Source organism: Neopsephotus bourkii, unplaced genomic scaffold, assembly GCF_033783945.1.
Source record: "Neopsephotus bourkii isolate Nb327-2 ecotype Australia unplaced genomic scaffold, CSIRO-AGI_Nbou_v1 NB_1060, whole genome shotgun sequence".
Classification (NCBI taxonomy): Eukaryota; Metazoa; Chordata; class Aves; order Psittaciformes; family Psittacidae; genus Neopsephotus; species Neopsephotus bourkii.
This window is the reverse complement of record NW_026901548.1, coordinates 1,503,490-1,530,163: the sequence shown is the minus strand read 5'-3', so window position 1 is coordinate 1,530,163 and position 26,674 is coordinate 1,503,490. Positions and strand designations below refer to the sequence as shown.

Genomic DNA, 26,674 nt, shown 5'->3' with positions numbered 1-26,674 from the left:
GAAGGGGAAAACAGGAGTTCAGCCCTACCAGACCCCCCCTTTGCCCTGCAACAGCCTCGGATCCATGCACTGGGGTGGCCCAAAGGGGAGAAGAGCCTCACACCAGCATCCCTATGGGAAGGGGATGCTCCATGCAGAGACCAGGGATGGAGAAGAGCTGGAGCAGAAGAACCAAGGGGCTGCTTCTCTGCTTCCTCTTCCAAAGGTCTCAGAGACTGGAGGGTATGGGTGAGCACATGGCATGGGGCAGGGGATGATGTGGGGCAGGGGATGCTGTGGGGCAGGGGATGATATGGGGCAGGGGATGCTGTGGGGCAGGGGATATGGGGTCCAGCGGCTGCCCAAGCGAGGGGCATCTCGAGGACTGTCTAACCTGAGAATGGTGAAACACAAGGCTCAATCTCAGGTCCGTCAGCCCATGAGATGCCTTCTCCAGAGCGGGATGGGCAGCGCTGGAACCCTAACCCCAACCCCAACCCCAACCCTAACCCTAACCCCAACCCTAACCCCAACCCTAACCCATTCCCGACACGCATGGGATGGATGGGGAGCAGCAGAGGGGGGTTATACATGTGTGAACCCTGGTTTGGGATGCTGAGGGAGGACCAGGATGGATGCCAAGGAGCAGAGTGGGCAGCAAATCCCACCCAGTTCCTTAGGGAAGCTGCTGGAAGCTTGGAAGCTGCCATGGTTGGAGACGCTCCGGGTGCTCCAAGCTCCTAATTGGGAACCTCTCTGCCCTGCAGCAGCTCCGGAGCCTTTGGCATCCCTAAAGCATCATTAAGGCATCACTCCCAAGGGACGGTGCCATCCCGAAGAGGGACGGTAATGAGTCCCCAGGCAGCAGCGGGGCCTTCATAGCGTGTCAGTAACGTATGAAGGGAGCAGGGAAATGAATGCGTGCCTTTAACATCTTCCAAGTTCAGCTCCTACAGAAACCAGGAGCACAAGTCCCACTTGTGGGATTCGGTGTCTTCCCTATGAAATGCCTAACCCTAAAGCATAGACTGAATGGGAAATGGGCTTAAAGCATCACTGCACCACTGCTGGCCGTGGGGTGAGGGATGAACCGAGCTGCATCTCCCATCCATGAGGGTTCTGGTGCTGGAGCAGCTCCCCCTGCCCAGAGGGACCCGGTTGCTCCTTTGGTACCCAAAGCCCCACTGGTGATGCTGTGGGCATCAGCCCCCTCCTGCTGCAGGCTCTGGTCCTCCTGAGGGCGCTCTCGATGGTTCAGTGAGGAAAAGGACCCACAAACCGCACCGGGCACAGAGCAAGGGGGGGGCTGATGCTTCCCCCCCCTTGGCTGCCGCATTGAGGGGTTCAGGGGACCCCAAACCCCTCAGCCCTGCTCAGTGCCCCTGCAGGAAGCAGGAGGTGCTTTGCGGCCCGGCGCAGGCTGTGGATGCTCTTTGCCATCCATTCACATACATACACAAAGGTACACACATGCACACACATGTACACACATGCGCACACAGGTACACATATGTACACACAGGTACACCCATGCACACATATGTACACACGTGTACACCCGTGCACACACAGGTACACACATTTACACACAGGTACACACGTACACATATGTACACATGTGTACCCATACATACACAAAGATACACACATAGACACGCATGTACACATATGTACACACATGCACACACAGGTACACAGAAGTACACACATGTACACATATGCACACACATGTACATATATGCACACACATGTTCACACGTGCACACACAGGTACACATGTGTACACACATGCACACATATGTACACACATGCACACACAGGTACACACATGTACAGGTACGCACACACATGTACATATATGCACACACGTGTTCACATTTGTACACACATGCACACATAGGTACATACATGTACACGTATGCACACACTTGTACATATATGTACACACATTTTCACACGTGCACACACAGGTACACAGATGTACACACAGGTACATGCATGTACACACAGGTACACATGCACACACACGTACACACATGCACACATATGTTCACACATGCACACACATGTACATACGCACACCCATGCACATGCACCCCTGCTTACCCCCTAACTCCCACCCCTCTACACCCCTCTAACACACACAGGAGCCCCCCCAAACCCTGTGTGCCCCCCCCACCACTCACCCTTGCCCCCCTGTGCCCTTACCCTCCCCTGCCCATGAACCCCTGTCCCCCCACGCTCACTCCCACCACCCCTGTGCCCCCCCGACTCCTACCCCCATGAACCCCCACAATGCCCCGTGTACCCCCCTGCTCCCCCATGCACCTCCATAGACCCATAGATGTACCCATAGACCCATATCTATACCCATAGATCCGTATACCTCCATATACCCATAGATATACCCATAGATCCATATATATACTCATAGACCCAGGTACCTCCATATACCTATATATATACCAATTGACCCATATATATACCCATAGACCCATGTACCTCCATAGACCCATATCTATACCCATATACACATATATACCCACAGACCCATATATTCACCTACATAGACCCCTATCTACACCCATAGCCCCATGTACCTCCATAGACCCCTATCTATACCCATAGACCCCTATCTATACCCATAGCCCCCTATCTGCACCCATAGCCCTATGTACCTCCATAGACCCCTATGTGCACCCATAGCCCCATGTACCTCCATGTGCCCCCCATGTACCCCCGGGCCCCCCCTCGCGGTCGCCGCCCCGCCCATGGAGGGAGGGGGACACCGGGGGGGGGGGTCCGGCTATAGCGCGGTCACGTGGGTCCAGCCGCCGCCCCTATATAGCGCGGTGCCGGGCAGGCGGCCAGGAGCGGAGTGGAGCCGGGGGAGCAGAGGCACCGGTGAGCACCCCCCATTGCACCCCCATTGCACCCCATTGCATCCCCATTGCACCCCATTGCACCCCATTGCATCCACTGCATCCCATTGCACCCCATTGCATCCCCATTGCACCCCATTGCATCCCATTGCACTCCATTGCATCCCATTGCATCCCTATTGCACCCCATTGCACCCCATTGCATCCCCATTGCACCCCATTGCACCCCATTGCATCCCATTGCATCCCATTGCATCCCCATTGCACCCCATTGCACCCCATTGCATCCCATTGCATCCACTGCACACCATTGCACTCCATTGCACCCATTGTACCCATTGCATCCATTGTACACCATTGCACCCCATTGTACCCATTGCACCCACTGCACCCGTTGTACACCATTGCACCCATTGTACCCATTGCATCCATTGCACCCATTGCACCCATTGCACCCATTGCACCCATTGTACACCATTGCACCCCATTGCCCCTCATTGCACCCATTGCCCTCCATTGCTCCCATTGCACGCCATTGCCCCCATTGCCCCTAATTGCCCCTATTGCCCCCCATAGTCCCTCATTGCCTTATTGCCCCCCATTGCCCTCCATTGCCCCCATTGCCCCTCATTGCCCCTACTGCCCCCCATTGCCCCCCATCTACCTCCATTGCCCCTCATTGCCCCCATTGCACCCCTTTGCCCCTCATTGCCCCCCATTGCCCTCCATTGCGCCCCGTGGGCCGAGCGGTGGGCACATCACCGGTGGTCCGGTCCCGGGGAGATGAGGAGGGTCCCATGTCCGGGTGGGGGGGGGCTGTGATTCCCATTCCCAGGGGTCTTGGGTCCCAAATCCGGGGGGTCCAGGGTTCCATGGGGGTCCCGTACCCGGGAGGGGAGGGAAAACAACCCCAGGAGCAGGGGGGTGCTGTCCCCATGGGGGTCCTGTCCAAAGGGAAAGGGGAGGGGGGACCCTCTATAGGGGTGGGGAACCCATCCCAGGGGTCTCATCCCTAGGGTGAGGTGTCCCCCCCACCGTGCGAAGCCCCTCGGCTGCCCCCTAACCCCAGCCGTGGGGGGGATGTGGGGGTCCGGGTTAGGGGGGGCTCTTACAGGCGCCCGGCGCCGGAGCGGCAGCGATGCGGGTCCGGATGCTCTCAGCCGCCTCCGTCCTGGTCCTGCTCTTCCTGCCCTCGGAGACCTGCTCCCCCCTGCAGCGGCCGTGGGGCCCGGCCCCCCAACCCACCTGGGAGCCATGGCCCGGCCCCCCGCGCCCCACCGCGTCCCCGCTGCCCCATAGACTGTGCCAGCAGCCGGGGGGCGAGCCCAGCGCCAAGCCCCGAGCGGCGCGGGCCCCGCAGCAGAGCGGCCGGAGGAGGGACAGCAACCCCAGCTCGCTGGACCTCACCTTCCACCTCCTGCGCCAGTTCCTGGCCATGTCCCGGCAGGAGAGGCTGGAGCAGAAGGCGCTCAGCAACAGGCTCCTGCTGCAGAGCATCGGGAAGTGAGCGGGGAGCGGCCCCGGAGCAGCGGGGAAGGGGCTGGTGCCGCCGGTGCCGCCGGTGCCGCTGATGCCGCTGGTACCGCTGGTACCACTGGTGCCGCTGGTGCCACTGATGCCACCGGTGCTGCTGGTGCCACTGATGCCACTGATGCCGCTGCTACCGCTGGTACCACTGATGCCGCTGGTGCCACTGGTACCACTGATGCCACTGATGCCACTGCTGCCGCTAGTACCACTGATGCCACCGGTGCCGCTGGTACCACTGATGCCACCGGTGCCGCTGGTACCACTGATGCCGCTGGTACCGCTGATGCCACTGATGCCACTGATGCCGCTGGTGCCACTGATGCCGCTGGTGCCACTGATGCCGCTGGTACCACTGATGCCACTGGTACCACTGGTACTACTGATGCCACTGGTACCACTGATGCCACTGATGCCGCTGGTACCACTGGTGCCACTGATGCCGCCGGTGCCGCAGATGCCACTGGTACCGCTGGTACCACTGATGCCGCTGGTACCACCGATGCCATTGATGCCGTTGATGCCACTGGTACCGCTGGTACCGCTGATGCCGCCGGTGCCGCTGATGCCGCCGGTGCTGCTGGTACCACTGATGCCGCTGGTGCCACTGATGCCGCTGGTGCCACTGATGCCGCTGGTACTACTGATGCTGCTGCTGCCGCCGGTACCGCCGATGCCGGGTCCCGTCGCTGCGCCCCGTGCGTTGTCCTCGCTGTTGTGCATTAAAGTCTCCCTCGCACCCGCCCCGCTGCCCCTGTGCTCGGCGCTTCCCCTTTCCAGGCAGGGGGCCCTGGTGCGGAGCCCGCTGCGTGCTGCCCCCTTGGCTCTGACAGAGGCCGGGTACCGAGCATCCGGTCACCAACCGGGGCGGCGCGGAGCCTCCCGGACACAAACCGGAGCCATCCCAGCTGCATCCCTGGGGGGGAAGTGACAGCGCAAAGCGCTCCGAGCGCTGCAGGCCGGGGCTCTCCCTCTGCAGCCATGGGGGCACACGAACACGCGTGTACCTGCGCATGGAAACCCACCATCAGCAGCACGGTGAGAAGTGAGGTGGCACAAGCAGCTCCCAGCACCGGGATGGGGCAGCACATGCAGTGCAAGGGGCTTGGGACAGGGCTGGAGCTGACTGGGATGTGTCCCAGCCTTTGAGGGAGCAGCGTCACCATGAGCCCATCACCATCACCCTGACCCCATCACCCACCAGTGATCACCATCACCCATGCAGCTGCACAGCAGCATCCCACAGGGACCAGAAGATCCCTTCATCCTCCTCATCCTCCCCCCTCCAGGGATGCCCTAAGCAGCAGCTTCGGTGCTGAAACACCCCAAAGAGCAGCCCAGCAGCAGCTCTGAGCCCCAGTTTGGTCTCTGCAGCTTGGTGGTTGCACGGGACAGCGCTGCTCCTCGCGGGCTGGTTGCTGGTGGGAAGCTGCATCCTCCCACTGGGAGGAATGGGAGGTCCGTGTGGGCTGCACAGAGCAGGGCTTTGGTAAAGCAGAGGCAATGTCCCCAGCCTGAGCAGCTTGGGAGCACCCTTAACCCAAACTGGGAAGGATGGGGGGGTCTGGAACCGGCTCAGCTGAGACCCCTGGACCCAGTCAGGAGGAGGAGGATGAAGAAGAGGAGGAGAAGGGGACTGGGGTGCGGGACAGGGGGGCGATGGGGTCCATCCATGGGGGCCAAAGGGGATGCTTCTCTCTGGGCCCCCCCAGCTTCTCAATCCAAGCCCCAAGCTGGGACCTGCACCCTGAGACCCAGCCGGGGCTTCTCCTCCTCCAGTGCTGCTGGGGGTGACCCCAAGAGCTGCTGCTCCCCGGCCCCACAGTGCGTCCAGGCCTCCAAGAGCCACAGCGGGGATCAGGGTGCAATGGAACCAGGTTGGAGCAAGCTGCTCCAGTGGAAGGGGTCCCTGCCCTGGCAGGGGTTGGAGCTGGAGGAGCTTTGAGGTCCCTGCATCCCAAACCAGGCTGGGAGGCTGTGAAACCAGAGCTCAGAAGAGCATCAGTGTCAGCCCCCAGAGGGGTCCTGGCCCCCTTGGGAAGGCTCCGAGGCACAGCCCGTTGTGGGAAGGAGGAAAGCGTTGGGTAACCCATAGCAGGGCATGGGATGAGGGAGTTGTGTGCTCACCTCCTTCCAGCGGGATCTCCATCCGATGCGGATGAGCCTCTGCAGGAGGAATGATGCCAGGGCAGCCATGGAGGGTGATAGAAGCCTCTGGTGGCCCCATGCAGTTTGTCCCCATGGGCTCTGATTTGTGCTGCCTCAATCGGATACAAACCCCTCAGCATCCTCTTTGCTCCCGTCTCTCCATCAGCAGCACCAGGAGCCTCCAACAGCAGGAGCTGCTTCCCAAGAGGTGTTTCACAGCCCACAGACTGCAACCAACCCCTTCCCCAGCACCCTCCAACCACCCCTCGCCCTACAACTCCTATTGACACCCCAATCCCTGCCACTGCCCGGTGTCCTGTGAAGCCCTTTGGCCATGGAGCCCATGGTGGGTGCGAGCAGGGGCAGAAGGAAGGAGATGCAAGCCCAACCAGGGGGACTTCACATCCTCAGCACACACAGAGCCAAGGAGCATCCCTGGACCACAGCATCCCCCCTCCAACCCCAGAGCAGGATCCCTCCTCCCTCCCCCAGGAAAGGAAAAGGCCGCTGCTCGTTTCTGCCTTGAAAACATTTATTTTACAACAGTGGTCTCAGATAACTTAGCAATCTTTATTTGAGTTCTATTCGGACATACGAGACACAAATTACCATGCTAGAACAGAAAATACCTCCTCCTCCTCCTCCTCTCCTCTCCTCCCGGCGGGGATGTACAGGAGCTCAGTAGTATCGAGTGTTACAACCCACAGAGGTTCAGACAGCCACAGCTACTTACATACAAGTCAAAGTATGGTCCTTTAGTAACATAACAAAATATATATATGTCTATATTATAATTGCTTTGTCAGATGCATTTATAACTTCGATTGTGGGGCGGGGGGGTTATTTCTATAGGTTTTTCTCTCGGTTAGAGACGGGTTCCCCCCATCCCAGGGGTGAAGAGCAACCACAGAGCGTGTCCTCAGCATCCTCCAGAGGCCAACCCAACCGGAGCGTGAGGAGCGAGGGACTGCAGGGCCTTGTCACATGCGGGATGAACACAACCGGCCCGTGATGGCATGGACCAGACGTCTGCACCCAGAGCAGGGTGATGGTGGGAAGGGTGATGAGGGGATGATGGTGAGGGGGGGGATGATGGTGGTGAGGGGAGGATGATGATGGTGAGGGGGGGGAGGATGGTGGTGAGGGGAGGATGATGATGGTGAGGGGGGGGATGATGGTGGTGAGGGGAGGATGATGACGGTGAGGTAAGGATGATGGTGGTGAGGGGAGGAGGATGATGATGAGGGGAGGAGGATGACGATGAGGGGAGGATGATGGTGGTGAGGGGAGGATGATGGTGGTGAGGAAAGGATGATGATGGTGAGGGGAGGATGATGATGAGGGGAGGATGATGGTGAGGGGAGGATGATGGTGAGGGGAGGATGATGACGGTGAGGGGAGGATGATGGTGATGGGAGGCTCCATCCATGATGGACACACAGAGAGCTTCAAACGTGGCAGCAATAACGGAATCGCCCCCAAACATTCCCCTGTTTCTGCCAGGATGCAGAATCCCCCCTTGTTTCACCTGCCAGCCCTGAAATGGGAGGCCCAAGGATGCGGCTCAACCCACTGCAGGGAGTGCCCTTTACACAGCTCTCTGCCTTACTTCAGCTTTACAACCTGTAGTAACTCCAGGTCCTCCTGAGCCCGAGCTGCAAGAGCTGCAGGCTCAGCGGCTGGACCAGGCACTGCAGACACACCATGCTGCTCAGCACCAGCTCCATTCAGGAAGAAGGAGGGAACAGACAATTGCATCCCCCTTCCACAGCACAGCTCTCCCCTGCACTACCCCTCTACACAGCAGGACCCTTCTGCTGCTTCCTTCACTGGTTTAACCCAACAGACCTCTGCAGCTGAGAGCAGAAAGCACCATTCTGGACACACAAAGCTCCCCCTTGTCCCACCAGGAGCTCACAGCACGGCTCAGAGCCAGAACCCATGGATTTACCATCAAAGGAAAGCAGCAGCAAGCACCAAGTGCACCCACTGTGTTACTATATACATCTGGGCATATATACATACATACACACACGATGCTCAACCCAAAGCCTCCAGCACAGGTTCGGACCTTGCTCTGGAGCTTGGCACTTTGTTGGAGAGTACAACATGGTGCAAACTAGGAGGCAAAGCCCCCAAGTCGGCATGTTCTATCCTACCTCCAGCCAGGAGCACATCAAGCACAGCCTCAACACAAGTCCAAGTCATTCCAGAGCTGGTCCCTGCCCTCTGCTGGGTTCCCATCCCAAAGGAAGCTGGAGCAGAGGGGCAGCTCACTGAGTCCAAGCAGATCGCTCTGGTTTGGAAGGGGATGAGAAGCAAACACTACAGACTGGCAGAGAACACGACAGCACTCGAGGACAAATGGCCATTTCATAGAAGAGCTTCCTCTACACATATACATATATATAGGTGTGTATATATATAACTCCCAGAAATTCCCAGTATCGACCCTTTTAACACCATGCACAGAACATTGGCATTTCATTTCCCAATGAAGGTTTTTGTCTTCCAGGTTTGGCTTGGGCACAGGTCACAGAGCACTTCCCTTGTGTGGCTCTTCCTAAAGGAAGCATCTTGGAAGGAGAGGGGAATTTCACTCTTGCCAAGCCCCAGGTAACACTTCATCCTCAGGGAGCAGCACCTGAACACTGCCCAGTATCCTGATGCTGTGTTAGCTATCAGTTCATGTCCCTTTCAAGCTATGTGAAGCAGCTGGTGGTGTGATATGTTAGAAACTAGATAATCTCCACTCTAAGACAGAGAAGCAGCATCAGATGATGAAGCACGTTAAGTCCAAACTGAGCTCACACTGAACACTTGCTCTGGGGGGGGGTACGTTTCAGTGCTCTAAGATTAACGCGTGTTTAAGCAGCATCCAGGATTCAGAATATGAGGTTGGGGCTGCAAAAAGCCCTGCAGGAGTCTCCTGGTTAAATGTGACACCAACATCCCCTGGTCTGGGTACAAATAAACCTGCAGCACAAATCCATTTCCAAGGAATTATCCAGGAACATCCGAAGGGCAGCGGCAAACACAGGGCACAAAGTAGCTGAGAAAAGCCTCTCCTAAAGAACAATGTGCATAGAAACACACCCCAAAGCTCACTGGTGTCCCTCCAACACAACCCCTTTACGGATGGGACAGGAATGTCTGCTCCATTCGGCTCCTATAGCATTTAGATGGCACAAAGGGGGTTGAAGACTCTATTGCTGCAGGGCTTGGGGTTCCTCTGAGCCTTCATCCTCAGGCTCTGCTCCCCTAACCTCAAAGAGCATCACATTTAAAGCACTATGAGCACTAATATCTAAAGCAGTTTAAAGAAAGATGACCTCTAAAAAGAAGACTTAAAAGGTGACGTGGCTCTAACACATCTCTGCGTGGAATCTACACCCTACGGACGCCACTGAGGTTGGCATGGATTTATATACAGATAAATACATCTGAATCTCCTACAGACATCACTAACGAGACAAAACTGGCGTTTAAGGGCTGCAATGCCCCTTCATTACTTCAAGTGAAGCGGACACGTGAGGATGAGGATGGCACAGCATCACCTCCTGAACCAGGAGGGGCAGCACCTGAGCACCCTGCAGTGAGGCAGCCCCTTTCCCTGCTCACCCTAAGCTATGAATGGCTCTTCACACGACAGAGGTGGGGAAGAGCATCAGTGGTCCTTAACACCAGCCAGCAGAAGCTCACCAGATGAGGCTCGCTCCTACAAGCACTGGGAAACTGGTGCTGAAGAGGTTCCATGAGCTGGATGGAGGCGGCCGAGCTACAGCAGCGCAGGTCTCAGGTGACTCGTAAAACACGATATAAAACACACGGCCCAACCCTGAAGAAACAAAAAAGACCCCAACCCAGACACCAAAGCCCAAGTTTTAGCTGTGGCAACACAGAGCAGAGATCAGCAGAGCTCAGGTTCGGGTGGGAGCACACATTCTGCAGGTAAGCCAGGGAATGGGATGCTGCAGCTCTGGGGATGCTCCATCCGCTCCAGCTCTGAACTGCAGGTGAGCTCCTGCACCAGGCTTCTGACCATCATTCCCATCACAACCTTGCATTTACTAGGGTTCAGCTTGGCCATTCTGAAGTGCAACTCAGGTTAGAGCCCAGGATGCTCTTGTACCTCACCTACAAGAGCAGAAGAGTGGGCATTACCCTATTCACACAGCATGTTTGTTTCAGAGCTTTCTAGCATCACTCAGAAACTACATTAATACACAATAATCTTAAATTCAGAGATTACAGATGAACATGGGCAAACTTAGAACAGTTTCAACCCCATGAATATTCATCTAGAACCGTCATTCCCTGTAACTGGGATCTCAGAGTAGTTTCTCTTGGAGCGTCTCCCATCACTCTGGCATGTATCAGCACTCAGACTCATTTACCATTCACCCACAGGCACAACTGACAGGAAAGCTGCCTCTCAGACTCATGCTGTGCTAAGCCAAGAACTAAACCAGTGCATTTATCCTGGATTCATCCTTCCCAGACTGGTAGAAAACACACATTGCTTCTAATCCTCATCTGCTGCCCGTGTTTCAGTTCTGAGGTCCCATTGTACCTCCCACCAGCCTCTCCAGGACAGTGCAAGTGGCTCAGAGGGGTTAAGAAACAACAGGATAATTCCAAATGAACACCAACAACCAGTCCCCAGCATCAGGGGCTGCACCACAGCAGAGCAACAATGAGAACAAGGGGCTTTGTGTTGCCCATCCAGACAAACGTGGGGCCATGGGGTGTAACAAACTACAGCACGCAGGGAAACAGCCTCTATAGAGTCACTCTGAGCAACTGTGCTCATTTACAGAGGCAAACCCCTGTCCAAACACTACATCTCTTTTTAACCAAGCACATAGTTTGCCCAGATAAAGGCAATTTTAACCAGTGAGTGTTCAGGGGACAAAGCCTGCAGATATTCAAGCATATTCCAGCGTGCAAGTCAACAGCAAGCACAGGCTCAGGCAGAATCAACAGGGACAGCCAAAGGGACACCAGGCTTTTGAAGCCTCAACATCACTTTTCATTCCAAGGGGTCAAACACAGACTTGAATTAAATAAGGACCTCAAACCACATCAGCCACAACTGTCCTAAAGGAGTTTTCCAGACAGAGAAAGCATCTTCCAAGTAACATTTCTTTCTGAACACTGGGACCTGATGTGGTATCAAAAGCATGCAACAAGCTCACGTGCAGGCAACAAACGTGGGCTTGTACCAACAGCTACAGCAAAGCCTGATTCTGCAAGCATCCCTCACTCAGCAGCTTGTGAAGAACATTTTCTTCTACCCAGCTGTGTTTAACACGGTCTCATGGCGGGTTTTACATGCTCCATCATCTTCAGAACATGCAAAGAGGGTGGGAAAATACATCCCCTTCCTTGTCTGGTGGTTTTCCTGCTCTCAACAGAGAGAGGTGAAAAATGAGAAGGGGAGATGAGGGATACAAAGGACAGGAGACACACTGTGATATAAACCCATGAAGATGGAAATGAAGAGGCTGGGATCAACCACTCCAAGTGCCAAGTGGAGGTTCTCTGGGAGCTGTTCCAGACCCCAACTCTGCCTCATCCAAAGCAGGATTAGGAACAACAAAAACACACCAGCAATTCAGGAGCTGCCTCGAACGCCCTCTGAGCGGTTCCATCTCAACACCCCCCAGTTTCTAGAGCAGTATTCAAGCATCATCTGGTACAGGGAACTTTTCAATGGTTTCCCCATAGTTGTTCTGAGGAACAGAAGAACACTGTGTAAACAAATGGAGACACGAGACAATGTGCAAATCATACAATACAAACACAAAGTGGTTTTGCGCTTAAAAACCCATTTCAGTGAGCGCTCATGAGAAAATTAAAGGGCTGGTGTTGTTGTAAAAGCTTTAAAATGACACATAATGTCCCATTTGAATTAAAATCTCCAATTCTTAGGACAAATCACTACCCCCCCCCAATGTTTTAAAACATTTAAGCTGTTACCTACTGTCTGCATCTCACTCAGTGCAAACCAGTTCACCAGTTGGCTTTAAGATTCTCATGCACTCCAGAAGAAGCTGCACTATTTGGTCTTCAGCATTCCAACAAAAGACTGAACTCAAAGCAGAACTGACTTGTGCTTGAGGTGCAAGTCCCACCGCCGCCACTCCAGGAGCCCGATCCCAGTTGGGTTTGTGGCAAACTGGAGTTTGGGGGTACACTGTCACTGGAGGCCGCCTCGCACGGACAGAGCTGTTCCTCAGTGTATGGGCCACAGACTGGAAACTGTCCCCTTTCCATGTTTCAAGGTAGGTTTATTTAAGCTGAGAACCAGCACTAGAGTGAGCTCCAGCTCTGCAGGACTGGCAATTTTTGGTGCTTGGCTTTGTAAACGTGCTTAGGGAACAACGCAGGAATGGAAGGAGGAATAAAAGAATTGGCTTGTTGCACTCAAATGAAAATCATGAGCTTTGAGAGGTCTTTGACAGCGCAGCTGTACAGAAGAGCAGTGGCTTCTGCTTAAATCTCGCTTTCAGGCCAGTCCCACTGCTTCAAATGCAGAATGTCTCCATCACACTTATATCGTGACAACTCAATACATTACACCACAGACATTTAACGTAACTCCATACATGCTATAAAAAAAAAAACAGGGAAAAAGGAAAAAGAAAGAAAGAAAGGGAACCAGTAAGACCGTAGCTAAACTGCTTTAAATACTGCATGCTACAGCACTCCACGTGTCATCCAGATACGACACTGAAAGGTGACAAAAGGCTGAAGGGATTACAAAATCTTGGCGGCAGGTTGGAAAGCTGCCTCCTTACTGTGGCAGAGTTATTCCCCCTCCCCATTCTCTACTTCTAATGTTCATGATTCTAGTGTTGAGTTGGCCATGTATATATATATATATATTTTCTTTTTTTTAATCCATTCTAATTACAGGGTTTCCTTAACTTAATTAAATCCATCGGTGTGGTAGCTGGGGTGAGAATCAGCTGTGAGCTGGGTTGTCTCTGTGGCTGATGCTGGCTGTATCACAATAGGTGCGTCTGAGGCCTCTGCAAAGTGAAGGCAAAAGGTTTAAGCACACCGAGGGGATGAAAACAGCATCATTACGCTTTGGTAAGTGAAAGACACATCTCCCTGCAACACACTGATAACACAGTTTTACACTCCTTTAGGAGCATGATGGTAATTTAGTGTTTTCCAGCCTGCACATAATACCATTCGACTCGAGTCTACATGTGAAACTGCTTATGATATGTCCCTGTTCATGTAAGAGCAGCTGATCTTCACCCACCATTCAGCTATGCCCCTTAGAAACATGACCAGAGCATACACAAGACTCCACGACTGTTTTCATGATCAGTTTGACAGACATAGCATTATCTCTTCATAAGCTGCACTAGCTCTATCACCAGGGTAGCAGTCTCACTTCCTTCACTCCTGAGGCAGTTAATGCTGCCTTGACACCACCCTTATCCTTTGGGGTAAAAGCCCCTTTATACAGTCACACGAGTCTGGCTGGGATGTTGACTCATGCAACATGAGAAGGCAGCTGAATGATGGTCACCTCCTGCTCTGGAGCTGACCCCACCACATCAATGAAGGCCTTTTGAGTTTTCAGCACCTCTGCCTCTGGTGTTGGTGTTATGCACATAACTCTTGTGCCACGAGTACTCCCTGATCATCATAAAATGGTTTGGGTTGAAGGGACCTTAAAGCTCCTCCAGCTCCAACCCCTGCCACGGGCAGTGACCCCTTCCACTGGAGCAGCTTGCTCCAAGCCCCTGTGTCCAACCTGGCCTTGAGCACTGCCAGGGATGGGGCAGCCACAGCTTCTCTGGGCACCCTGTGCCAGCGCCTCAGCACCCTCACAGGGAAGAGCTTCTGCCTAAGAGCTCAGCTCAGTCTCCCCTCTGTTAGGGAGGGGAGTCACACCAGAGTGGAGCAGAGAGGGAGAAAACCTACATCTACAATCACCTGCAGTGCAAGGCTTGTGCTGATCTCTACTGAGCAATCACTGCTCCTCAACCAGTGCAATAAGCACCAATGGCCATTTGATGTCCCGCAGCGATTTCACCTACCCCTTTCATCTGACTGCAACTGTGCCTCCAAGTCCTCTGGAGAGACGTAGTATTCCTGCTCTTCACCTTCAGGAGGTTTAGGTTTACACTTCCCACAGCAACAATTACAGCAGCAGCACAGACAGCAACAGCAATAGCAGCCTGTGATGAGGCCGCAGAACACAAACAAGGCCTGCAGAGGACAGGAGACAGAGAAATATCCATAACCTGTGCCTAGAATGTTGCAACCACCACGTGTGGGAGACTCGTATGAAACCAGAGACCAAATTCAGTCATGTAAAGACAGAACTTATTAGCTAGTTCTCTACTCCATCAACAATATATATATATATACAAAAGTAAGCGCAAAACTGGCTACAGCTCTCAATATTTTACACCAAGGTGAATACTGCTCATCTGGCTTACTTGAATTCCTATCATTTAAGTTTAAATGGGCTATTCTGCTACATCTGGAAGAAGATACAGGGCTAAGAAGTGTATCTCTATTAAAATCCAGAGGTACAATAGCTTAGGACAGACTGTACATTGCATAAGTGACCCTGGGCAAGATTTACACTCGGTAGTTGACGCACAAGCCATGATGTACCCACACAGGGTCTTCAACCTGCCCAAGGCTGCAGGCAAAGCTGCAGAGCTCACTGTAACTCAATGTGGGACACAGAGGTGAGATGCTACCAAAAAAACCACTTTAAAGATAGCAAACCAGCACGATGATGCAAGTTACTGCAGTGGACTCGAGCTGGAGACAATGCTGGCAAGGGGTAGGAAATGAAGCCAGCAAATGAAATGCCAAGTACTGGCAGAAGACTCCTAGAAGGCATCGCTACAACAACTGTAACACCTCCTCCATGCACCCAATGCTTTCAAAGAGATGTTTGTGTGCATTTATGAGGAAACTTGAGCTTAAAGCATAGTTTTGGTATACTGGTGCTACTCCTGCTGCTGAGGGATGGGCAAGTGAGCAAATAACCTGGAGCCTCTCAAATCAGAGAGGAGCTGAAGTGGTATTTGTTCACAGCACCCCCTGAGTAAGTCTGTAAGCACCCTTCTGACAGGACCTCCTGTTGGAGAGTTTTAAAGGCCAACCCAGAACAACTTCTCTTTGCACTTTCACTTACCTTTGCCCACCAGCTGGACAGCACGAAGTATGTGTTCACATTTTCTTCACCAAACTGCTCGGCTACATAGAGCCCCAGAGACCCATACTTATCATAGATGTTCCGCTTGGTGGCATCCGTCAGGATGGCGTGTGCGTTATTGATCTCTTTAAACTTCTCTGCTGCCTCCGGGTTATCAGGGTTTTTATCAGGATGATATTTCAATGCCAGTTTCCTGCAGAAAACAGAAAGAGGTTTTTTATAGATGAAAAACTGGGATTTGAGTTCCTGGGGTTTGATATTTATTTATTTCATTCCACATCCCACTCAAGGCAGACTTTCAAGTTCCAGTTGGTTTTCTTCATCTGTGAGTCAACTTCCCTGATGATTCTTCCTTAGATAACAACAAAAGGCTGCAGCAGTGTCCAGCTTAGTTCACAGGACTGACTTCAGACTGTTGGATTAAGCCCTTAGAAATCCAATGGAATAAAGAGACACTGAAGAAAAGGAGTCCTTTTGGGGAGGGGGTGTGTCTGCCCCTCAGCTCCAGCAATTTCCACCAGTAAGTTTTGCTCTTGCTAAAGCAAAGACCAAGCCAACAGCAAAACCAGAGCATAAGTCTAAGATATAGTACAAAAGGCTAAATAAAAGCAAGCTGCCACAGGTGATCTGCAGTGCCTGGGCACAAAAATAGAACAGACAATTGCTTGTGGTTAATTTACCAATTCCTGTGCAGGAACAAAGTACTTCGTAGTTCAAGGCTTGCTAGAATAGAAATGGCTCCAGAGTTTAAAGCTATCAGGAAATCACAAGGTCCCTCCCCTAACCATGACAGATCCCTTACAACTGACAGCCCTTTACAGTCCCCAGAGGTGTCCAAATTTAGCACAAAAGAATCAGATTAAACACTGATAAATTTGCTCGTTCTGAAATGGCTCAGGCTACTTATAGAAATCAGTAGAAATAAGTCAGCAAACACCCCCAACCAACAGAAAAGTGTGCTCCCAAGTAGAAAACGACATCGAATTGTATGCTAACAGCTCTCCACAAGAAAAGAAACACCCCCCAAAGTCCCATACTGAGGAGCACAGCAGAACCTGCAGAGCTTTACACAGCTTTGCAGTGGGGAAATGTTCAGACAAACCTAAAGTAAGGATGTGTGCAAGCACACATGTGGATGCGTGTGAAAGGTACCACAGCATCCAACAGGAAGCTGAGTGAGCACTTGAAACACTCAGCCTGTAAATGATGCTGCTCAGGGTAAATAAAGACTTGAGAGCCTCAGTGAGGACTTCAACAATCACAGGTTTTATCAGCAGGGGGAAGTTAAGATACATCTGGACAGGGCTTTGCTACTATCAGGCTGCAATAAATAAGGATTTTTCATTTCCCATTGCCAACATGAACACAAACCCCACAGCCCAGCAAGGGATGTTCACGTGGAGTGAAAACAAGGGGTGGTCAGGTCTTTTGTAATGAAGCAGTGGAGGAAACAAGACTGGATGAAGGTTCAGGTGGGGATGAACCAGCTGTGTTTCATCGTAGGATGCAGTTGGGTTGTTCCTCCAAAGGGAAAACTTGCAGTTTTGCCCCCAAGAAGGTAAAATAACTCTCCAGTTGCTAAGGCTTGACCATTACTGATTCAAACTTCCAATTTAGGAAGGTAGAGCCCGGTTTTGAAGACCCAGTTCCTTCACAGACTTCACCATGTGGCTGCCATAAGGATTAAAACGAAACTTTCCAAGGGAAAAAGCTCTGGTGAATGTTAAAAGACTAAAAAACCACTCTGAAAAGAAGCATCCTCATGTAAAGATTACTGCTGACCCCTAGTGTAACGTTAACTACATTGCCACTGGTCAAATAGTCCACAAGGCCACAGCTCATGCCTAAGGCGAGGCAGCAATTGCATCTAAGCAGGTTTGGGGAGAATGTGGAAAGGGAGATGTTGCAGGACTCTGGTTTTGCTTTGGTTTGGTTTTGTTTGGTCAAGATGAAGCCATTTCATGTGTCTAAGAAAAGAAATAAAGAAAAAATCCTCCTTTAAAATAGTACCTCCCCATAGAATAAGAAAATTTGAATGGATTTTTAGACTAAAAGCCACTGCTGATACCCATTGCTGATAGTTTTCATCCTTATTTGCATCTTTAATCTATACCTCACTGTGCCAGAGTTGGAAGTGAGGGACTAAAGGGCAGCACTGCACATCTTTAGTCCCTGTAAGCCAGACAGGTAACACGAAGACTTCAGCTCTGATCACACTGTCTTAAAACGCCGTTCAACTTCATCTACAGACCTTTCAGAATGATACTGCCTGCCTGAGAACTTCACTTATTAGAGATAAGATGTGGCAATTTAACATTAACCACTTCTACAAATCCTAGGCCTGTTTCACTCTGATTTCTGCAAGAGGAAACCATGTTTTCACCTGGGTTTCTTCCACGTTTTTCTTGCAAAAGGTGTAAATAAACCAACTCCAGCCTATACATGAACAGGCCATCAGCTGAACACTTGAAGCTATTTGTGCTCTAGATCTCACAGCTTTACCTGTATGACTTCTTGATATCATCTGAAGTGGCATTCTTGTCCAAGCCCAGCACGTGGTATAGTGATTCTCCAGAGGTAGAGAGCGAGCGTTGCCGTTGGTCTGCCATCTCGAGCTACCCTGAAGAGAGAATTGGTCCCTGCCAAAGAGGAAAGATTAAGAAATGCTTAAACAAAGAACACCACCGCCCTCAGGAATCAAATCAGCCTTAAAAACAGAGTTTGGGTGTGAAAATTCATCTCTTATAAGGTTTAAACATGCTTGGGAAAGGTTCTTAACATTACATGGAAGTTGAAAAGTTACTCAGTGAATTATCAGTGCCCACCACCAGGCACTCTGCAATCACTGATGCATGTATTCAACTCTTCTTTCCAAGAACCCCAAATCCACAGCTGAGTATAGCTATAGATGGGTACTGTGTAACACATCCCTGAAGCTACTTCACCTTCTTTCTTAGTCTTAGATTAAGATAATTTATTTGTGATAATACGTGTAAAAACAACAAAGAGAGGATGCTATTATGTTGAGGCTGCTTTTTGTGAACCACGCTTGCTATGGGGGGATTTTATTTGCATTTTCAATTGCAGGCAATTCTCTTGCAGTAAAAGAAAAATCAAACCAAACCTCCCTGACACCCAGGTCGAGCAGAATCCTTTAGTCAGAGCTAGTCTGACTGGGCCTATGCATCCCACTACAAAAGAGGGATGGCTGCTCACTTCGAGAGACCTCCTGCCTCATAACTTGAAGTTTAACATGTATCCTAGTTCAACTCCCACTTCCTGAGCATGGATTAACCTCCTGCTCCAAATTCAACTGTAAAGGACCCCAGAGGCCTCCCCCATGCCACACCACACCACAGGCAGGCATGGTTATGTCCTCTAACATCCTGAGGGGATTAGCACTTGCTGTTCCTTAGCTGCAGCACTGCTGCGAGGATGAGCATCGAAGAGGAGGCTACCGGCTATTTTGGGATTATGTCATTACAGTTAGCCCACACCAGATTATGTAGCCTTTGAAAAAGATATTTAAAGCCCTGGACTTTCCTAATTTAACCCTTTACCTTATATAACAAAGTTAAGAGTGTCAACTTTTAAAAGCTACCTGAAAGGAACACTCCTGCATATCCCACCTTGCTCTGCAGGGTTCCTGGACTGACCTCACAGTGCAGATACACTTCACAAAGCCACAGTCCTGCAGCCTCCAACTCATGGTACCACTGTGGCTGTGCAAGTGTCACCACGTGGCCAGGATGCGGATAGAGACACTGCAACTTCCTTTTCATCCCAGAGCCTGCTGTTAATTACCCCTCCACGTCTGGTCTCTTCAACTTTACATTAGTTTAATACTGGGTCTGCAAACTCTCATCTAATTTCCTTCCACAAGTCTCTGGCAGCCCTGGTAAGCTGAATTAAAAGCTACCTAACAAGGAAGCTATAAATTAGGTCTAAACTTTAATGCTTTGGCCAGGAATTCACAATGGACCCCAATTCTGGAATGTGTGGGTAGGGAGAGGAAATCTTGTCAAGGATCCTGTTCAGCTCCCAACAGCTTTCTGTACAAGAGGGAAATTACTGAGTGCTGCAAGCCACAACACAACCAACTCATTTATCTGAGCACCATCCGAGCCAGGGAAAGGCGAAAAACCATTTCAGGACAGAAATCCCACATCTGGGAATACACTGGGAACAAGCCTCCTGCTCCCATGCATGGGCTCCCAGCCCCCTCCAGCCCATGTTGAGGTCAAAGGCTGACGGTCCTGACGTCTCTCTGGTAATCTGGCTAATCCCACCGGCCTGCTCCAACTGCTGCCCTGCCTCTCCTGCTCTCCCACCATGCCACTGCCTTCCAGCCCTCCTGAGGAATCCCCTTGCAGCTCCATTCCACCAGTAACCCGATGGCAGCATCCAGAGTGTGTCTATCAGCACTGCTCTTTGCCAGGACTTGTGGGATTAATCTGAAGTCGGGAGGCGGAAAAGCATCCTGGTTGTGATTCTACATGTTCATTTACTCCTTCCAAAGAAGGCACTGCTTCAAACTGGAGCACTGAGAGCATTTTGAACGTCTGTGTTGTTTAAAAGCCTGCAGCTCCATCCCTGGCAGTGCTCAAGACCAGATAGAAGGTTAGAGATAAGGAAGAAGTTCTTTACCGTGAGGGTGCTGAGGCAATGGCACAGTTTGGCCAAAGAAGTGGTAAATTCTCCATCCCTGGCAGTGTTCAAGGCCAGGTTGGACACAGGGGCTTGGAGCAAGCTGCTCCAGTGGAAGGGGTCCCTGCCCATGGCAGGGGTTGGAGCTGGAGGAGCTTCCAAAACCACTCTATGATCCTATGAACATGAATCCAATGCGCACAGATGCTGCAGATCACAGGTATATACCACATTCTGCTTAATAATTAAACTCTACTGTCAAATTAGGGTCAATTTGTTTAACAGCAATGAATTCAGCTTGAGCCAGGCGGTGTCTATCTTCTGCAGGCTCATCCTCATCCAGGCTGTCTGTCAACAACAAAGGCACAGGCAGAAAATGCCACACCACTGCAATCTTGAATCACTTCAGTGCAAACAGCTCAGGGTATCTGGAGCTGAGTGCAAGGGGGTGCTTGCATTTATCTCTCAAGACTGGTATGAAATGGACACCTTGGCCTTAGGAGAGCGCAAGACAAGGCAGTAACAGGAATTCATCAGGGAAGCTTGTGATTTAAGGGAGGAGTATTGTAACTCGGAACACAATCTTTGCCTTTCCAAATGTGAACCAGACAATAAAGGTGCAAGTTATTTAGGTTCAGAGGACCTCACAAACCAGGGTATTATCTATCCTACTGTTTTTACAGGTGGTTCTAATTCACAGCACTGAAAACCACTCTGTGCCTTTACAAAGCATTGCATTCAGCAGCAACAAGCCATCTGCTGCACATTCTCCCTAGGCAGGATGCCCTGAAGAGGTTTCTCTCTGAAGAAAGGTAATCCCATGGATTAAACAGCACAGTTTTTAACCCTCTGCGTACCAGAATATCCTCCCTTAGTCAGCTTTGCCAGAGAAAGCAACTGTTTCAGCATGACCAGGTCAGTATTATCGGTACCACCTTGTGAAAAGACTCAGATGAAACCCTACAGGTTACCTATGGGAGCCAGCATTAACCTTTAAAATCCATCAGTGGTAAAATGAACCTTCGAAAGACTGATTTCCCAAAAGAATCCTACCACATCTCCCCAGTATTCACTAGGAAAAGTCTCAATGAAAACACCAAGCCAGAAAGCACTTTAGGAAACACGGATTTATCACGACAATGGAATAGCACCAATGGCCTCTGCATCCTGTCCATCTGTCCTGGATTCATTCAGAGTCAGTCTCACAAGCTGCTGTTTTAGGAGGGTGAAAAAACAGCATTTTTAAAGGGCAGAGGAGAGAGACACATTCAAGACTGGATTATCAAGAAGAATGAGGTGTTTTAAGCACGGCTTCATGAGGTATGAGAGATTTCTACAGGAAACCTTGCACTTTGTCTCCTCAGTGTTACTCTGCATTTCAATGAGTAGCTACAAGAGATCAAAAAGCACAGGACTTACCTAGTGTCTGGTTTGAATACTTTAATGTAGGTGGTAACAGCCTCCACAGAGCTCTAAAACTGAAGCTCCTGCAGACAAAACAAAAGCAAACCCATTGGTAACTAACTCTTCAGTCTGCACAGTAAATGCTTGTCTTCAGAATTGATTACCTGTCAAAGTCAGTTAGAAATAGTTTAAAGTATAGATCCGAGGACTCCACACTTTCATCTGTAGCTTCAGCCCCTTTTGCCATGTGACAGACACCTACTTAACTACAATAAAGCCACCAGTCACTCAGAACCTCCAACAGCCATTACCTCTTTAACTGCTGGACTTTTTCTCCTGATGCATTTGTGACATACCTGTACTTAGAGCATGAGCAGTGTGGGTTTCAATCCTTATCATCTCTAACATTGTTAGACACAGCTTTAGCTCAGTAACACAGCGGGTCAGTGGTGCCCTGGTGCCTTCATGACAAATAAACCTCATTTTTTAAGATGTCCATAGAAATCAGCATTGTCTGCACAGCACAAGGTATTAACAGCACTGCCACCAAGCTGAGGGAGACGTGTGGAGCAGCTGAAGGCCACTACGCCATCCCTAATACCACTCTATGTGCCTCAACATTGGTTCATGGGCTTGAAATGTAGAGTAACACCAACTCGTTTTGCAAGGACAAGTTTCCATCGAGAAAACCACAGGTTCATCCTACCCACATCCCCTCATCCTGAAGCAGAGGATCATTTTACAGCAGTCCTTAGAAAGCTGCAGATGGTTTATAGGGTCAGCAACCAGAAACACAGCTCTTGGGACTGGAACAGGCTTATTCAGAGGGATGAGACCATCAGTTCTGCCTGTGGTTTCTGCACATCTTCTCTGTCCATCACTACCTAGCAGGTAGACAGTCAGTATCTATCTTTCTTCCCCCTAAATAAGCTCTGCCTTCATACCTGGGTGAAGACCATCTTTAAACTTACCACTAACTCTGTTTCAGACAGCAACCTAAGCTTCTGAAACACTGAGAGTCAAGCTGAAAAGCAGCGACAGCACACCCAGCTTAGGGATGCACACAGCTGCAATCTGTGAGTGGAACAGAAGAAAGCAAACTCCAGATGCACTTTGGAGATTCGATTTTACCTGCTTGCCTTTCTCAAAATGAGCTCCCCAGCTAAAGGCAGCGCTTGGCACATAATGAAGTAAATGAAAATACAGTGATGTGTGGGTAGAGGCTTCAAGTAGCTCCAGTGCACGATTCCAGCCCAGGCCTCATCGCACTCACTCCATCAGAAGAAAAGATGTTGTTTTACAGCATACACACTTAATGCCAAGCCAGGGACAGAACCCAGAATATACACTGAGGTATTTTTAACTCACTATAGATGGAGCAGCAGTTTTCCCTCCAGTCCCTCAACTACACCAATACAAAGTTCCATTAAGAGCAGAAAGCCTGACGGACAGCTGGAAATACCCAAACAAGCCCAGAATAAACCCCAAAGGAAAGTACTTCTTATAAAAACCAAAGTGCAAGAGAAACCCATGCCAGGTATTTCACATCATCTCTTCCTCACCGCATCCTCCACGTGCCTTTCCACGCCTCCTGTTGCAACCAGTGATTCCATGCTAGTGACTCAGGAATGTTTTGATCTATCCATCCATCCAATCTCATTATTCAGCAGGCGAGAGCCACTGACCCAGAGCTCCACATAATACCCTGCTCAGAACTACTTGGAAGTATCTTCCCCTCCTTAGTACATGACATTCACAATGTAAATAAAAGGAGAGAAAACGAAAGGGCCGATGCCAGAAAAGAAATGGAAGCATTTAAACATCAAGATTAATGAGCATTACCCATCTCAAAACACACAAAAACTCAAAGGAAAGAAGTCTACAGAAGGGAATAACTGTTTAGGAGGCAGAAAATACATATATAAGTATGGAAATCAGAAGAAAGGCTTAACAAATGGTGAAGATCAGGAAAGCAAAGCTACACGAACGCAAACTGAATTCACCAACATATTAAACTGTGGTAAGTTTTGTAACACAAAGCACACTTAGGAAGTTTCCCTGGTTTTTGCTCATATCCAAACCAGCTCTTCCAGCTTTCCAGATTTGAATCTGATTTATCTAATGCTGTCTTTTTTCCCCATATACTGCCCCATAAGTGGTGCTCAGCACCTCTTCTTGCTCTCAGCAATACATACAATCTTCTCCTTACACAACGCTGACATCTATTCTTTTTGATAGAAAGCCTCTGTTTCTTCTCCCTGCCCCAACCTCCTCTGACAGAGGCAGAACCATTTGTATTTAACAGTTCTATTAACAGGATGGTCATCATCCTGCTCCCTGTGCTACTAACAGAGAGGTATCTCTAAATGTATCCCAAGACACCCGGATTTATAACCCATCTCCACCATGCACGTGAGCTACATCACTTCTATTACAGCACTTCAAGAAACAATGCTGTAACTATGGCAAATTAAAACACAGTACTAGAAATCAACAGGTAAAAGAGAAGCTCCCCAGTCTATTTGAGCACATCACTTGCAAAACACATGAGCATTGGAAAAGCCATGTGAAAAGGCCAAAGGTGAAACAAGCTGGCTATAAATGCACTCAAGAACACCACTGTTTTACAGTACTCTTTGTGAACGCTCCCTCAGTTGCCTTGAAATAGTAATTTTTAAGCTATTAATGAAAGCACTACTTTTAATATTCATTCATGCACCCAAAAGTGAGTGTTTTGGTGTTGCTTGTATTTTTACACCCCAGCACAAAAGCCTTCCTGCTGAAATCTGCTATTCAGTTTGGAGCCTTTTGCTAAAGATCCCATGAGGAATTTCACACCCATAACGACATACTGGTGTCACATACAAACCCTGATGTAAAGCTAACCTCATAGCCAGGGAATTCATTCAAACGCATAGAGCCTTCTCCCAAGAGAAAATAACCTTACTATGGCCAAATTACTTTGCCTTGGGAAGAGGAGATAGGCCTGCAACAGAGAGAGATTGCTAAAACCTTCATTAAATTCTCTTCAATGGGAGAGTTTGGGGTTTTTCACAGAAGCACAGAGCTTTTAAAGAACTGAAATCTGGGACAACACAACTTTTCTGCCGGATTCAAGCCTAAACTGCTGGAATATCCATCATTAACGACTGAAAGAGGCTGCATTGAAAGTTGGGGCAAACTTAACTACAGCGATACAAGTGTTGTATCTCTAATAAGCTTAGCAGATTAAAACGTAGCCAGTTAAGTCTGATTGACCAACCTGTTAGAAAGACTCGTGACCTTGTACCCTACACAGGAGGAAGGTTCACTACCAAAGAAGGTTTCCTGTGTTAGGGGTTAAAAATGTAAAGTATTAGATTCATATTTTCTATCCTCTCCCCTCAAGGAATTCCTCTGTAAAACACTAGGGTTTTAGTGCATTCCCTACTCTGGATTTCATTGCTCCTGTTTAATCCTTCAGCAAAAGTAAATTATTCTTTATGGCATTACAGCAGTTTATATGGCAGAGGGCAAATGTCACCAACTGCACATGACTATAAAACCTTACATCTGCTTACTCAGCTCTTAAAATGCATAAGAAAACAGTAGTTTTGTTTCCCTGCCCCATTCTTACACTTCATTCTCTCTATATATAAACCTGTGCAGTGCTTTGAGTCACTGCAACTACTCATAGCATCCAAGTCCGACAGAACAAATCATAACCCCAGTACAGTGGGTGGAGTGATACTGATGCCATTTATTTCTTGCAGAGAAGAAACATCTTAAACTTCTCCAGAAGCATCATACAGAGGTACAGCTCCATCTGTGTAAGGGGGGTTGAATTAACTGCATCCATTTAAGGAATCATACTGCTAATGACTCTACCAATGTAGTAAAAGTCTTTAAAACACAGTAGTCCTGGAACAAACAGATCAGTTACTTACATTGAACTGGGACCTACACCATTATGTCCCATCTGTAAACAAGATAAGTAAAGGCTTTTAAGCAGCAATGAGAGAAGAAAGTGTTGATTCTCTTGTGGGACCAAAGGTTCAGCAGATGGGATGATCTAAAATGATCCAGTCTGGTGTTTCCCTGGGAGAAACTTCACTGCTTTCAGGTTTCTCATCTCAGCCTTTCAGGTCTGTGATAGATGGCTCTTCCTCCACCAAGCACACAAATGCTCCTCTTAAAAGTTGTGAATAAAAAGAGCAAAATAAGCAGAACTTCTAAATCAGAATTTATAAAGCCAAGTTTCTAAACACAATCCCCCATAAAGCCAGGGAAAGAAAAGCTGAAGCGTCTTTCGATCACCAGCATGAACCCTATGTAAGTGTCCCTGTGATGTCAAAGCCTTTCTCTCTGTTTCACAGGAGAATCAGTTTTTAGTCATCTGTAAGATTTTACTCTAAAAATCCACCTTATTTATCTAATAACATAGGAAGAGAAGGCAGTTTTTCCCCTGACTTACTTTTTCCTCATGTATCTGATCGGGTCCTCCCAGGCTAAGAGGATGCATAACTCCTCAAGCAGCACCTGCAGCCTCTCAGTTACACTGGGAACACTTTACTGCCAAGGTTTCTTCTTTTCCAAAGTTTCAAAGTTAAACATATCTACAAATCCTTCACATTAAACTGTGAGGAGGGGGAAACCTTTCCGTTGGTTTTCCCTCTGCACTCTCCCCATTGCTCAACTGCATCTCCCCAGTTTCTGCAGAGCGTGGGGAGGGGACTTCACTATTTCATCATTTCACTTCCTCACAGAAACTGCCAGGGAACATTTTAATTTCCTCCTGTGAAAAAGAGAAAACATTCAAAGGCTTCTTTATTAGATCATAAAGAGAGCAAGGCGAAAACAGAGGTCTTTTCAGGTAGGACTGAAGAGCAAAGATTCCTATCAC

General features: G+C 49.7%; 2 protein-coding genes across 2 annotated transcripts; one reads left to right on the top strand and one right to left on the bottom strand.

Annotated features, from left to right (window-relative positions):
• Nucleotides 1–3,942: 3,942 nt before the first annotated feature.
• LOC133216726 (corticoliberin-like) lies at nucleotides 3,943–4,405 on the top strand. The gene has a single exon (XM_061361716.1). The coding sequence runs from the start codon at nucleotides 4,000–4,002 to the stop codon at nucleotides 4,366–4,368; it is 369 nt and encodes a 122-aa protein (XP_061217700.1). The 5' UTR covers nucleotides 3,943–3,999; the 3' UTR covers nucleotides 4,369–4,405.
• An 8,403-nt stretch (nucleotides 4,406–12,808) lies between these two features.
• On the bottom strand, nucleotides 12,809–21,941 carry DNAJC5 (DnaJ heat shock protein family (Hsp40) member C5). Its single transcript, XM_061361483.1, has 5 exons — nucleotides 21,808–21,941; nucleotides 18,244–18,380; nucleotides 15,721–15,934; nucleotides 14,603–14,774; nucleotides 12,809–13,573 (listed from the first exon to the last, which is right to left on the bottom strand). The coding sequence occupies exons 2-5, from the start codon at nucleotides 18,348–18,350 to the stop codon at nucleotides 13,470–13,472; spliced, it is 597 nt and encodes a 198-aa protein (XP_061217467.1). The 5' UTR covers nucleotides 18,351–18,380; nucleotides 21,808–21,941; the 3' UTR covers nucleotides 12,809–13,469.
• Between the last annotated feature and the right edge of the window lie 4,733 nt (nucleotides 21,942–26,674).

Coding starts and splice junctions, on each gene's coding strand:
- LOC133216726 (XM_061361716.1), top strand. CDS start 4,000: ATGCGGGTCCGGATGCTCTCAGCCGCCTCCGTCCTGGTCCTGCTCTTC.
- DNAJC5 (XM_061361483.1), bottom strand. CDS start 18,350: ATGGCAGACCAACGGCAACGCTCGCTCTCTACCTCTGGAGAATCACTA. Junction 14,775..15,720: donor TGTCCAGCTGGTGGGCAAAG/GTAAGTGAAAGT, acceptor TGTCCTCTGCAG/GCCTTGTTTGTGTTCTGCGG. Junction 13,574..14,602: donor GTTGCAGTCAGATGAAAGGG/GTAGGTGAAATC, acceptor TTCACTTTGCAG/AGGCCTCAGACGCACCTATT.